The 13,727-nt window shown below is 43.8% G+C and overlaps 1 protein-coding gene across 6 annotated transcripts in view; it reads right to left on the reverse strand.

Moving 5' to 3' along the window:
• LOC111953810 (myoneurin-like) overlaps positions 1 to 13,727 on the reverse strand; it is a 24,219-nt gene that overhangs the window by 5,004 nt on the left and 5,488 nt on the right. The window contains exons 7-16 of one of the 6 annotated variants that reach the window (XM_070435593.1): positions 12,915 to 13,073; positions 12,701 to 12,818; positions 10,744 to 10,794; positions 10,504 to 10,581; positions 10,311 to 10,367; positions 10,068 to 10,127; positions 9,908 to 9,960; positions 9,695 to 9,800; positions 6,710 to 6,755; positions 5,426 to 5,621 (exon numbers count right to left, since the gene is read on the reverse strand). In XM_070435593.1, the coding sequence (XP_070291694.1) occupies positions 5,521 to 5,621; positions 6,710 to 6,755; positions 9,695 to 9,800; positions 9,908 to 9,960; positions 10,068 to 10,127; positions 10,311 to 10,367; positions 10,504 to 10,581; positions 10,744 to 10,794; positions 12,701 to 12,818; positions 12,915 to 13,073 (829 nt within the window). In that variant the 3' untranslated portion in view covers positions 5,426 to 5,520. Of the gene's footprint in view, positions 1 to 3,554; positions 3,715 to 3,786; positions 4,689 to 5,331; positions 5,622 to 6,708; positions 6,756 to 7,267; positions 7,366 to 8,015; positions 9,334 to 9,694; positions 9,801 to 9,907; positions 9,961 to 10,067; positions 10,128 to 10,310; positions 10,368 to 10,503; positions 10,582 to 10,743; positions 10,795 to 12,700; positions 12,819 to 12,914; positions 13,074 to 13,727 lie in introns of those variants that run through there. The other 5 variants (XM_023973315.2, XM_070435591.1, XM_023973312.3 and 2 more) reach the window with 5 other exon arrangements.

The raw sequence follows: 13,727 nt of genomic DNA on the forward strand, positions 1-13,727 counted from the left end.
CTCAGCCCCCAGCTGTGCCCCCAATCTATCTTCAGAGTTCGTACTGTTAGGTGACCTAAACTGGGATATGCTTAACACCCCGGCCGTCCTACAATCTAAGCTAGATGCCCTCAATCTCACACAAATTATCAAGGAACCTACCAGGTACAACCCTAAATCCGTAACCATGGGCACCCTCATAGATATCAGCCTGACCAACCTGCCCTCTAAATACACCTCTGCTGTCTTCAACCAGGATCTCAGCGATCACTGCCTGCGTCCGTAATGGGTCCGCGGTCAAACGACCACCCCTCATCACTGTCAAACGCTCACCCCTCATCACTGTCAAACGCTCCCTAAAACACTTCTGCGAGCAGGCCTTTCTAATCAACCTGGCCCGGGTATCCTGGAAGGATATTGATCTCATTCCGTCAGTAGAGGTTGCCTGGTTATTCTTTAGAAGTGCTTTCCTCACCATGTTCAATAAGCACGCTCCATTCAATAAAAAAAAAAACTAAGAACAGATATAGCCCTTGGTTCACTCCAGAATTGACTGCCCATGACCAGCACAAAAACATCCTGTGGCGTACTACATTAGCATCGAATAGCCCCCGCGATATACAACTTTTCAGGGAAGTTAGGAACAGGCAGTTAGGAAAGCAAAGGCTAGCCTTTTCAAACAGAAATTTACATCCTGTAGCCTTAACTTCAAAACGTTCTGGGACACTGTAAAGTCCATGGAGAAGAAGAGCACCTCCTCCCAGCTGCCCACTGCACTGAGCCTAGGAAACACTGCCACCATAAATCTACGATAATAGAGAATTTCAATAAGCATTTCTCTACGGCTGGCCATGCTTTCCTCATGGCCACCCCTACCCCGGCCAACAGCTCTGCACCCCCCACAGCAACTTGCCCAAGCCTCCCCCACTTCTCCTTCACCCAAATCCAGATAGCTGATGTTCTGAAAGAGCTGCAAAATCTGGACCCCTACAAATCAGCTGGGCTAGACAATATGTAACCTCTCTTTCTAAAAAAGTATCCGCCGCAATTGTTGCGACCCATTACTAGCCTGTTCACACTCTCTTTCATATCGTCTGAGATCCCTAAAGATTGGAAAGCTGCCGCGGTCATCCCCTCTTCAAAGGAGGAGACTCTAGACGCAAATGTTTACAGACTATATCTATCCTACCCTGCCTTTCTAAAGTCTTGAAAGCCAAGTTGACAAACGATCACCGGCATTTCGAATCCATGCGTACCCTTCTCGGCTATGCAATCTGGTTTCCGAGCTAGTCATGGGTGGCACCTCAGCCACGCTCAGGTCCTAAACATTATCATAACCAACCATCATAAAAGACAATACTGTGCAGCATATTCCATCGACCTGGCCAAGGCTTTCGACTCTGTCAATCACACATTCTTATCGGCAGACTCAAAAACCTTGGTTCTCAAATGACTGCCTCGCCTGGTTCATCAACTACTTCTCAGATAGGTTAGTGTGTCAATCGGAGGGCCTGTTTGTGCCGGACCTCTGCAGTTTATGGGGGGTGCCACAGGGTTCAATTCTCGGGCCGACTCTTTTCTCTGTATACATCAATGATGTCGCTCTTGGCTGCCGGTGATTCTCTGATCCACTTCTACGCAGACGACACAATTCTGTTGGAGTGTCGGCATGGCCGATTAATTAGGAACGATTTCAAGTTGTCATAACAATCGGTAATCAACATTTTTTGGATGCCGATTACATTGCACTCCACAATAGAGACTGCGGTGGTAGGCTGACCACGCTGTTGCGCGAGTGCAGCAAGGAGCCAGGGTAAGTTGCTACCTAGCATTACACTTATCTTATAAAAAACAATCAATCTTAACATAATCACTAGTTAACTACACATGGTTGATGATATTACTAGTTTATCTAGCTTGTCCTGCATTGATATAATCAATGCGGTGCCTGTTAATTTATCATTGAAATCACAGCCTAACTTTGCCAAACAGGTGATGATTTTACAAGCGCATTTTGCCAAAAAAGCAGCTGTCGTTGCACCAATGTGACCTAACATAAAACACAATGCCTTTTTCTTAAAAATCAATACACAAGTATATTTTTTTTTTTAAACCTGCATATTTAGTTTAAAAGAAATTCATGTTAGCAGGCAATATTAACTAAGAAAATTGTGTTCACTTCTCTTGCGTTCTGTGCAAGCAGAGTCAGGGTATATGCAGCAGTTTGGGCGCCATAATGTCATTATTATAAATGCCGATTAATCGGATCAAGCTTTTTTTGGTCCCCCATTAATCAGTTTCGCCGTTGAAAAATCACAATCGGTCGACCTCTAATTCTGTATATTTCTGGCCCTTCTCGGACACTGTGTTAGCAAACCTCCTGACGAGCTTCAATGCATACAACACTCCTTCCGTGGCCTCCAACTGCTCTTTAAATGCAAGTAAAACTAAATGCATGCTCTTCAACCGATCGCTGCCCGCAACCCACCTGCCAGTCTATCATCACTACTCTGGACGAGTTCTGACTTAGAATATGTGGACAACTACAAATACCTGGGTGTCTGTTTAGACTGTAAACTCTCCATCTTCAGACTGCCATTAAGCATCTCCAATCCAAAATTAAATCTAGAATCGGCTTCCTATTTCGTAACAAAGCCTCCTTAACTTATGCTGCTAAACATACCCTGGTAAAACTGACTATCCTACCGATCTTTGACTTCGGCAATGTCATWWAAAAAAATAGCCTTCAACACTCKACTCAGTAAATTGGATGTAGTCTATCACAGWGCCATCCGTTTTGTCACCAAAGCCCCATATACTACCCACTACTGCGACCTATATGCTCTTGTTGGCTGGCCCTCGCTTCATATTCGTCGCCAAACCCACTGGCTCCAGGTCAACTATAAGTCTGTGCTAGGTAAAGCTCCGCCTTATCTCAGCTCACTGGTCACCATAGCAACACCCACCCGTAGCACGCGCTCCAACAGGCAGGTATACTTCACTGTTCATCCCCAAAGCATACTCCTCCTTTGGCCGCCTTTCCTTCCAGTTCTCTGCTGCCAATGACTGGAATGAATTGCAAAAATCACTGAAGCTGGAGACTTATACCTACCTCACTAACTTTAAGCATCAACTGCCAGAGCAGCTTACCGATCATTGCACCTGTACACAGCTCATCTGTAAATAGCCCACCTAACTACCTCATCTCCATATTGTTATTTTTTTTCTCCTTTGCACCCCAGTATCTCTACTTGCACATCATCTTCTGCACATCTTTCACTCCAGTGTTAATGCTAAATTGTAATTATTTCACCACTATGGCCTATTTATTGCCTTACCTCCCTAATCCTACTTCATTTGCTCACACTGTATATAGATTTTTCCATTGTGTTATTGACTATACGTTTGTTTATCCCATGTGTAACTCTGTGTTTGTGTCGGACTGCTTTACTTTATCTTGGCCAGGTCGCAGTTGTAAATGAGAACTTGTTCTCAACTGGCCAACCTGGTTAAATAAAGGTGGGAAAAAAAGAAAAGATAAACACAAATAGGCCTTCTTTCCACAGTCCTCCTACCTGCTGTGTATCTTGTAGTTAGATGAGGTAGYGAACTTCAGCCCACATTGTTCACAGGTGTAAGGTTTCTCTTCTCCATGGTACATTCGACAGTGAGCCACCAACTGACACTTCTGGGCAAAACCCTTGTCACACTGAGAACATGCAAAAGGCTTCTCTCCTAGAAAGGCAGAGAGACAGTTAGGGTCCCACCTGTGTGTATGCTTGGTGTGTGTGTGTGTGTGTATCTCACCTGTGTGTATGCGAAGGTGAGTCTTGAGCTGGTTTCCCTGTGTGAAGGCTCGGGAACAGAAGAGACACTGGAAAGGTTTCACTCCTTTATGGATCCTCATGTGTCTCCTCAGACTACTGATCTCAGAGAACTCTTTTTTACACTCCGCACACACCGGCTTCTCTTTCACCTGTTGGTTCTTCAACCCAGCCTTCCCCTTATCATCTCCCTCATCCCCCTCTCCATCGCTCAATCTGTTCTCCTTCAGTTTCCCTCTTCCTCTGCCCCTCCCTCTCTTTCCTCCTCTCCTCTCTCCACTACTCATCCTCTTCCTCTTGACAAGTTTCAGTGACGATGGGCTGAGGTCTGTCTGGTTCTCCTCAACGATCTGAGGGTCTGACGCTTCTAACGACAGATCCCTTCCCCTTCCTCTCCCCCTGCCTCTCCCCCTGCCCCTCCCCCTCCCCCTCTGGGGCTGGGTGACTTTTGTGTCATCTGGTATGTCGTCATGGCTAGCTGATGTTTGGTTACTTGGCAAGGTTTGGTTTCCAGGTGAGGTCTGGTTTCTAGGTGTGGCCTTGGGCCTTCTTCCCTTCCTCTTCCTGGCTCCTCTCCGGGGGGATGTTGAGGGGCTTGGGGAGGGAGGGGTGTACTCTGGATCTTCCCTCTCTTCCTCCTCCCCCCTCATTCCTTTCCTCTCCTCATCCTTCTCTACAGAGCCCACTCCAGAAAGGCAGGACAGAGGTTCRATTACCTCTGGGCTGGGGGGTAAGAGAGGGAAGGAGGGTGAGGGAGCGGARGGGGTGTGTGGGGCTGACTCTATCCTCGTCTCCTGTTGGCTGTCTGTCTTGTCTATCAGGAGACGCTCCGCCTCCCTCATCCCCAGGAACACTGCTGCTCTCAGCACGGCCTCAGACCCCTCACTGTTATGGTCAACCACAGATAAACAAGAGAGGAATAACAACAGATGAACAACAATATTGCATTATACATAGTTATTGTGACACTTATGAYTTTTATGAATAATGACTTAAGCAGGGTGCAAGTGTGAAACAAATGATAAGAGGAGCTATCGACAGACAAGCTGTACTACTGTGTTCCTTACAGGAMATTCTGTCCCCACCCAGGGAGGGGAGAGACCTTGGGCTTGTAGTAGATTGTATAACAGGTGGCAGACAATGTATGAGTAGGAGAAGACTTGTGAACTATATTGTCATCGTTTCTGAGGGACATTTATGACGAAATGTGAAGTATATAGACCAATGTACAGGAAATGATAAGGAGAGCTCTCGTAAATAAACATGCTGACTATGGTAGACTGGCCTCTGTTTCATTTTAATAAGAACCTTACAAATTCTTAGTAACAGACAGAGTATTTTAATTGAAGTTCAGTTTATGAACATTGAGAACAAAATTCTCATGACAGACACTAAAATTGTGGTGTAGTCGTATTATTCAGGGGAATTGGTGAATAGGGGAGCTTACACACCTTTTGATTTGGTGAATAGTGTTTCCACACCTATTGCTAAATTAGCCTYGCACACACCAGTGTAGTGATGTACTGACCTGTCAGTGTGTAGTTCTCCAGTATAGATGTATTTCAGCAGGGTGTCCAGGGCCTGCTCACTGACAAACTCAGGGTTAAGGGTCATGACCCGGTGACCTCTGTCAGGCAGTGCCGAGAAGAACCCGCTGAACGCCGCCAGGACATTACGGTGCGCTTGGWACAGTGTGTCGCCCACAACGACCGTGATGTCACACAGAACGTTGCTTTCCCGCTGCCAACGCAGCTGCTCCAACAGGTGCTCGCTGTGGGCCTGCTGTAACATCACTGCTTCGTGCCAGAGCCAAACTGCCTGGAAGATAATTCATTTCAATGGGGTTGTTTAACTATTAGTGCTTTACCTATACTAATAAAACTTTATGGCATTGGAGGTTGTGTGCTTGCAAGGTTGTTTCTGGTTAATTTGAGTAATTTTTCACTGACAGGGCCAACCTCAGACTGACAGTATTTAAAGCGTTTCTCTTTTATGCTAATTTAATATATTACTACCAGTCTTTTTACAACCTTGTCCCGTGTTACTATTTCACTTCATTTATTTTTTTTAAATTTAACTAGGCAAGTCCGTTAAGAACAAATTCTTATTTAAAATATGACCTACCAAAATGCCTCCTGCGGGGACAGGGGCAAGGGATTAAAAAAAAATACAATAAAAATATAGGCCAAAACACACATCAAAACAAGAGAGACAACACAACACTACATAAAGAGAGACCTAAAACAACAACATAGCAAAGCAGCAACACATGACAACACAGCATGGTAGCAACACAACATGGTACAAACATTATTGGGCACAGACAACAGCACATAGGGCAAGAAGGTAGAGACAACAACAATACATCACACAAAGCAGCCACAACTGTCAGTAAGAGTGTCCATGATTGAGTCTTTGAATGAAGAGATTGAGATAAAACTGTACAGTTTGAGTGTTTGTTGCAGCCCATTCCAGTCACTAGCTGCAGCGAACTGAAAAGAGGAGCGACCCAGGGATCTGTATGCTTTGGGGACCTTTATCAGAATGTGACTGGCAGAACGGGTGGTGTATGTGGAGGATGAGGGCTGCAATAGATATCTCAGACAGGGGGGAGTGAGGCCTAAGAGGGTTTTAGAAATAAGCATCAACCAGTGGGTCTTGYGAYGGGTATACAGAGATGACCAGTTTACAGAGGAGTATAGAGTGCAGTGATGTGTCCTATAAGGAGCATTGGTGGCAAGCATTCATCAAGAATATTTAAAACATTTGTACATGTCCATCTTTTCTCTACCAAAATATGTGTCTTATCTATTCATCTAGCTACTATTACCGTTGTTCTTGTTGGTTCTTTACTTGTCTCTCCCCCAGCAGTATATAGCTACATTTACATAAATACACATACTCACCCTTTATAATAACGTTATTGTTTGGTTGAGAATACCAGGTGTTGTTCTGTTGGGATAAAATTAAGTGACTGAAATTAATACACATTACGGTAACACTCATCTCATCGTACTCTGTAGCAACACAGTAGATGCCAAAGTAACGTTAACGTTATGAAAATAAAAGTTCATCACGAATCCTACGATGGCTTACTGCACCCACAGGAATCCGCGCAAATCAGCTACATTTTATTTTACCATGATTATATCAATGACATTGTGAATGATTTTGATTCAATAACTATTCTTGTATACTGGGCGGTAAACGTTTATGGAGCTTGAAAACATTTACTTAATGTGAAGTTTAGCTAGGTTAGGCCCACTTGGTTATCGAGGATGAGCGCGCTAACGTTAATAACAAAGGGCTCTTATTTCGAAATGCGACGAGGAGTACGCGGTAAACTACGCGGGGAAGTTTTAAAATGACCGGGCATTCGGTGGCGTAATCGCAAGGATACATATAACATTAAAACATATTACATGTAGAAATTAAGCACAGAAACGTGTGTAAAATTACAATACCTTATAATCCCTTTGATTGAGTAGCCATTTTATGATGACGTCAAAGCACGACTAGTCTCGCGAAGTTTGGAACTAGAGCGCAATAGTATATTATTTATTTAATTTAACCTTTTTTAACTAGGCAAATCAGTTAAGAACAAATTATTATTTACAATGACGGCATACCAAAAGCCTGGGGGCTGGGATTAAAAATAAATATAGGACAAACACACATCACGACAAAAGAGACCTAAGACAACAACATAGCATGGTAGCAGSACAAAACATGGTATAAACGTTATTGGGCAGACAACAGCACAAAGGGCAAGAAAGTAGAGACAACAATACATCACGCAAAGCAGCCACAAMTGTCATTAAGAGTGTCCATGATTGAGCCTTTGAATTAAGAGATTGAGATAAAACTTTATTGCAGCTCGTTCCAGTCGCTAGCTGCAGCGATGGCGTCTTTTTGTGAATTTTGAAGGCTTCATAAATCACGAAGGTAATTTTAATTTAATGATATCATAGAACAAAACGTATAAGATCTCCTAAGCCTGTGTTAACCTCTAAACTTATTTTCTGCGTTTATCCCAAAACTATTCTTTCCCCTGAATGAACCAGAGGTAAATCATTTGCGGGTTTTAAGATTATAAAGTGCCGAGCTCTAAATACATTCTCGTCACTTTCTTTGTTACATCCAGATTTTGACATGAAATGGAAAGACAAACACGTTACAACCACATATAGAACAATGATCAAAATATTTCACCAGATGTATAAATATTAAGCATCCGGATTGCGTTTCCACTCACTACCAAATATTGTGATGAGAGGAAGCTCAGTGGGAGATGGAGCGAGATGGATTTTGGCCAACATTCTTCAAATTACATCAGTGAAACATTTGATCTCCATACAGTTTTCTGTTTCCAAAACTAGAATCTGTAACAGAGTGAACTGCCTTTTGTATACTTTGCCAAAGTTGAAAAAATTGCTTTGTTTCGGAGTGCAAGGGCAATTTGAGTTATTGTACACTTGCACTTCAAAGTAGGCGTTCCCTAACGGACATATGCAAATAGATGCCAGAACACGCCAATAGGATCTCACTAGCTCGTGCCTGGCTCTGACCGCCTCCTTGCTTGTTCTGCCCACTATGATTAATTTACTCCCATTGGAAACGACAGGCTCTAGTCTATCTTGGGTTAGTTATCAAAAATCTTCGACCTTACTGTACAAGTCTCTTTATTTAAATGTAAATAATATTTTAAATTCAAACCAGGGAAAACAAGAATGTTACGAATAAAATAATTAAATGACAGAGTAGACTATGACGTGGCAGTGAATTTCTGTACTGTACAGAACACTATACAGACATTAGACCAAAAAATAACAAAACATGAACAACATTGAGTCCAACCTTTAAAATGTAATTTAAAATGTGCATAACAAATAAATAAATACACATTGTAAAATCTTCTCTACCTTTTCMATTTAAAATACAACTAGTTGTCCATGTATGATGCCGTATTCCAGTTTATTTAGTTGACAGCAACCTGGAAGGGTTGATGATCAGGGTTTGAGTTGTATTATTGTGCGTATTCATGTTTAAGTGTGTGCGCGTGTATGTTGGTAGTTATGTAGGTAGGTATGCGTGTAGGTTGGTAAGTAGATAATAATTCCATTCCAGCCATTACAATAAGCCTCCTATAGCTCCACCCACCAGCTCCCTCTGGTGTGTATTACAGCGGGGGGAGKCCTATGTGGTGCACATTGCAGTATGGCTGTATGAGGTATCTGGCTGTAGACCAGAAAGTGTTGGTGAAGCCGAGTCCTGTACAGTGRTCGTAGCAGCCGGGGACCATGGAGACCAGGACACCCAGAGGAACCAGGAAACCCAGGGTGAAACCTCCTGCTGCTCGGACACCTCTCACCATATCTGACCACACACCACTCTTCTCCTCTAACATCTGTTTCTCCTCCTTAACCACCTCCTCCTCTTTCTTCTCATCCGCCTCTCTTTCTACCCTCTCCTCCACTCTCTGCTCCTCCTCTATCTTCTCCTCCCTCTGCACCTCATCAGAGGAGTCCTCCTGGGGTAGGAAATTAACACACGCATTAAGCAACAGCGTCTCTCCCCGAGGGTGTGTGTGTGTGTGTGTGTGTGTATGTGTGCAAAGCTGTAGGACGGGCTCATTACAAAACTGGAAAGGAATTAATGGAACGGTATCAAACACATCAAACATGTGGAAACCACATGTTTTAATCTGTTCCATAAATTCCATTCCAGCCATTACGGTCAGCCTGTCCTCATTCACTGGCGCGAAAACACTCTCCCAGCTAAGCCCTACCTAACCCTAAACTCACACTGTCCTGTAGTACTACTTGATCACCACACAGTGGAGACAAACACTCGGCCATGATCGGTCATGTGTGTGTGTGTATGTGACCCACCATCATGCATGGCAGTAGACCCAGTTCCTCTGCTAGAGAGATGGAGCGCTGAGTGGCTTCAGACAGAGTTCCATCTAATGCCATGTAACCCCCCTCTCCTCCATTACTACAGACAAAGAAAGACATGAGGAAAGAGAGAGAGGGTATGAGTTATTACAAACATGACAAAATTAGAGAGTGTGTGAGGGATGTTATGATTGTGTGTGTAGTTACACTAGGGCCTCTGCCAGTTGGCTCTGCAGATCCTTCATCTTCTCCTTCAGATCCTGAGAACAGAGAAACACACACACATAAAGCCCAGAGTGTATATCAGTTAAATATGTGTGTGTGTGAGGTCTGTATCAGGCATATGTAAAATGTGTGTGTGATGTACCTGTGCAATGGAGGAGTACTCTGTAAGGGACTGCTCCAGCTGCTCAACTACAAAGTCCTTCTGAAGGATACACGTGCACACAAAGTTATGTTGAGCAAAGGCCAGCCAGCTAATAGACTRCAATGGACCACATTTAAACTGGCAATCCATGTGGCATGTCTAAAGAAAAACTTGTACATTTATTGGGTATTTAGGGCATATTTCAAATGTAAACATCATCTTCAATATGTAGGTTTCGCCTACCTTACGTAGGACCTCATCCCTGTGATCCAAAGCGAGTCTGCTCTCCTCGAGCCGAAGCTGTTTCTCACACACACGTTACTAGTTACTATTAGGGCTGGGAAAAATCCTGCGGCCTCCCAGGACCAAAATTACCCCCCTCTGATCTGGTGGTAGGATACCCCTGAGTGTGTGTGTGTGTGTGTGTGTGAGTTACCTGTAAGGCTTGTAGAGCCTGGTTGAGGTTAACGATCTTCTTCTTGTCAGTGGCTCTGTCTGGTATAATACGGGACATCTAGGGGTGAGAAACAGATAGACAGAACGAGAGAGAATAGAATAGAAACGTTCTGTTATGTTTTGACAACAATGTGTATTATGCCTCCATATTGGCTGGCCAGTGAAACATTCAGTTTGTCTGTTCTAACAGGGTCAAAGGTCAAGGGTTAGGTCATCATACCTCACTGCCGATGGTTTCAATCTGGTCCTCCAAAATCTCCTTCTCTTTCTCCTGCCAGAACGAGGGATGAAAACCATTGTATTTCTCACCATTTTATCAATACTTTCTTTCCAAGTTACTTCACATTTACCAATTAGCTCAGTTGGTGAGGTGATTGGTCAAATCCGGTGTGTTCAGTTGGGTGGTTTATTTGTCATATATATACAGTTGAAGTTCACACTTAGGTTGGAGTCATTAAAACTCGTTTTTCAACCACTCCACAAATTTCTTGCTAACAAGAAATGGCAAGTCGGTTAGGACATCTACTTTGTGCATGACACAAGTAATTTTTCCAACAATTGTTTACAGACAGATTATTTCACTTACTGTATCACAATTCCAGTGGGTCAGAAGTTTACATACACTGTGCCTTTAAACAGCTTGGAAAAATCAGAAAATGATGTCATGGCTTTAGAAGCTTCTGATAGGCTAATTGACATCATTTGAGTCAATTGGAGGTGTACCTGTGGATGTATTTCAAGGCTTACCTTCAAACTCAGTGCCGCTTTGCTTGACATTGTGGGAAAATCAAAAGAAATCAGCCAAGACCTCATAAAAAGTATTGTAGACCTCCACAAGTCTGATTCATCCTTGGGAGCAATTTCCAAATGCCTGAAGGTACCACGTTCATCTGTACAAACAATAGTATGCAAGTATAAACCATGGGACCACGCAGCCGTCATACAGCTCAGGAAGGAAATGCATTGTGCCTCCTAGAGATGAACGTACTTTGGTGCGAAAAGTGCGAATAAATCCCAGAACAACAGCAAAGGACATTGAGAAGATGCTGGAAACAGGTACAAAAGTATCTATATCCAAACGAGTCCTATATCGACATAACCTGAAAGGCCGCTCAGCAAGGAAGAGGCCACCACTCAAAACCGCCATAAAAAAGCCAGACTACGGTTTGCAACTGCACATGGGAACAAATATCGTACTTTTTGGAGAATGTCCTCTGGTCTGATGAACAAAAATAGAACTGTTTGGCCATAATGACCATCATTATGTTTGGAGGAAGAAGGGGGAGGCTTGCAAGCCGGAGAACACCATCCCAACGTGGAAGCACGGGGGTGGCAGCATCATGTTGTGGGGATGCTTTGCTGCAGGAGGGACTGTGCACTTCACAAATAGATGGCATCATGAGGTAAGAAAAATGATGTGGATATATTGAAGCAACATCTCAAGACATCAGTCAGGAAGTTCAAGCTTGGTTGCAAATGGGTCTTCCAAATGGACAATGACCTCAAGCATATTCCAAAGTTGTGACAAAATGGCTTAAGGACAACAAAGTCAAGGTATTGGGTGGCCATCACAAGGCCCTGACCTTAATCCTATAGAAATGTGTGGGCAGAACTGAAAAAAGCGTGTGCGACAAGGAGGCCTACAAACCTGACTCAGTTACACCAGCTCTGTCAGGAGGAATGGCCGAAATTCACCCAACTTATTGTGGGAAGCTTGTGGAAGGCTACCCGAAACTTTGACTCAAGTTAAACATTTAAAGGAATGCTACCAAATACTAATTGGAGTTATGAAAACATCTGACCCACTGGGAATGTGACAAATAAATAAAGCTGAAATAAATCACTTTCTCTACTAACTTCTGACATTTCACATTCTCAGCAACCTTTCGGTTACTGGCCCAACACTCTAACACTAGACTACTGCTATTATAATATTATTGGTTTCCACAGGAGGGTTGGTGGGACCTTATTGGGAAGGATGGGCTGTAGTAATGGCTGGAAACGGAGATCATGTTTTTTTAATCAATACAATCATAATACATCAAACATATGGTTTCCATGTGTTTGATGCCATTCCATTTGCTCCGTTTCAGACATTATTATGAGCCATCCTCCCCTCAGCAGCCTCCACTGATGGTTTGTTTACTATTGCTGTACACCACTTCCTGGTTAACCACCAGTTGTTTGATGTAGGCCTCCAGGTTGCCCGTAGCATCGTCTTTCTCAACCAATAGGCTCCGGATCTCCTCCAGCTCATCCATCAGCTGCTCTGCATCATGAATCGACTGCTTCATCCTGACAAACACAAATAATGATGAACAGCCTGACTGATTGATGGTTACATTTGACTTGGTTGTGCAGGGCAGTGTGTGTGGTTGCTAATATGSTTACCCTTTGACTTGGTTGCGCAGGGCAGTGTTCTCGGTGCGTAGCAGTGTGTTGTTGTCATCGGCTACCTCTACTGTTCTCTGYAGCTCTGAGTTCAATTGCTTCAGTCTGCTTCGGGAATACACCAACTCTGCTAGAACATCACGCCTCTCCTCTGAACTCCTACAAACACACAAGTTAGAAAGTGGTAAGTACACAAACTGCTATCACAACAGCCTTGATGTCCAGATCACGAAGGACCTATCATGGTCTAAACACACCAACACAGTTGTGAAGAGGGCACGACAAAGCCTCTTCGCCCTCAGGAGGCTGAAAMAATTTGCCATGAGCCCTCAGATCCTCAAAAAGTTCTACAGCTGCAYCATTGAAAGCATCTTGACTGGCTGCATCACCTCTTGGTATGGCAACTGCTTRRMWTCCGACCGCAAAGCGCTACAGAGGGTAGTGGGTACGGACCAGTACATCCCTGGGGCCAAGCTCCCTGCCACCCAGGACCTCTATACCAGGCGGTGTTAGAGGAAGGCCCTAAAAATAGTGAAAGACTTTAACCACCCAAGTCATAAACTGTTCTCTCYGCTACCGCACGGCAAGCGGTACCGGAGCGCCAAGTCTGGGACCAAAAGGCTCCTTAACAGCTTCTTTCCCCAAGCCATAAGACTGCTGAACAGTTAATCAAATTGCTTCCGGRACTATTTGCATTGACCCCCMCTTTGCACTGTCTCTATGTACACTGACTGGACTAGAGGTCGACCGATTAATCGGAATGTCCTATTAATTAGGGCCGATTTCAAGTTTTCATAACAATCGTTTTTTTTT

This window comes from Salvelinus sp. IW2-2015, linkage group LG27, assembly GCF_002910315.2.
Source record: "Salvelinus sp. IW2-2015 linkage group LG27, ASM291031v2, whole genome shotgun sequence".
Lineage (NCBI taxonomy): Eukaryota > Metazoa > Chordata > Actinopteri > Salmoniformes > Salmonidae > Salvelinus > Salvelinus sp. IW2-2015.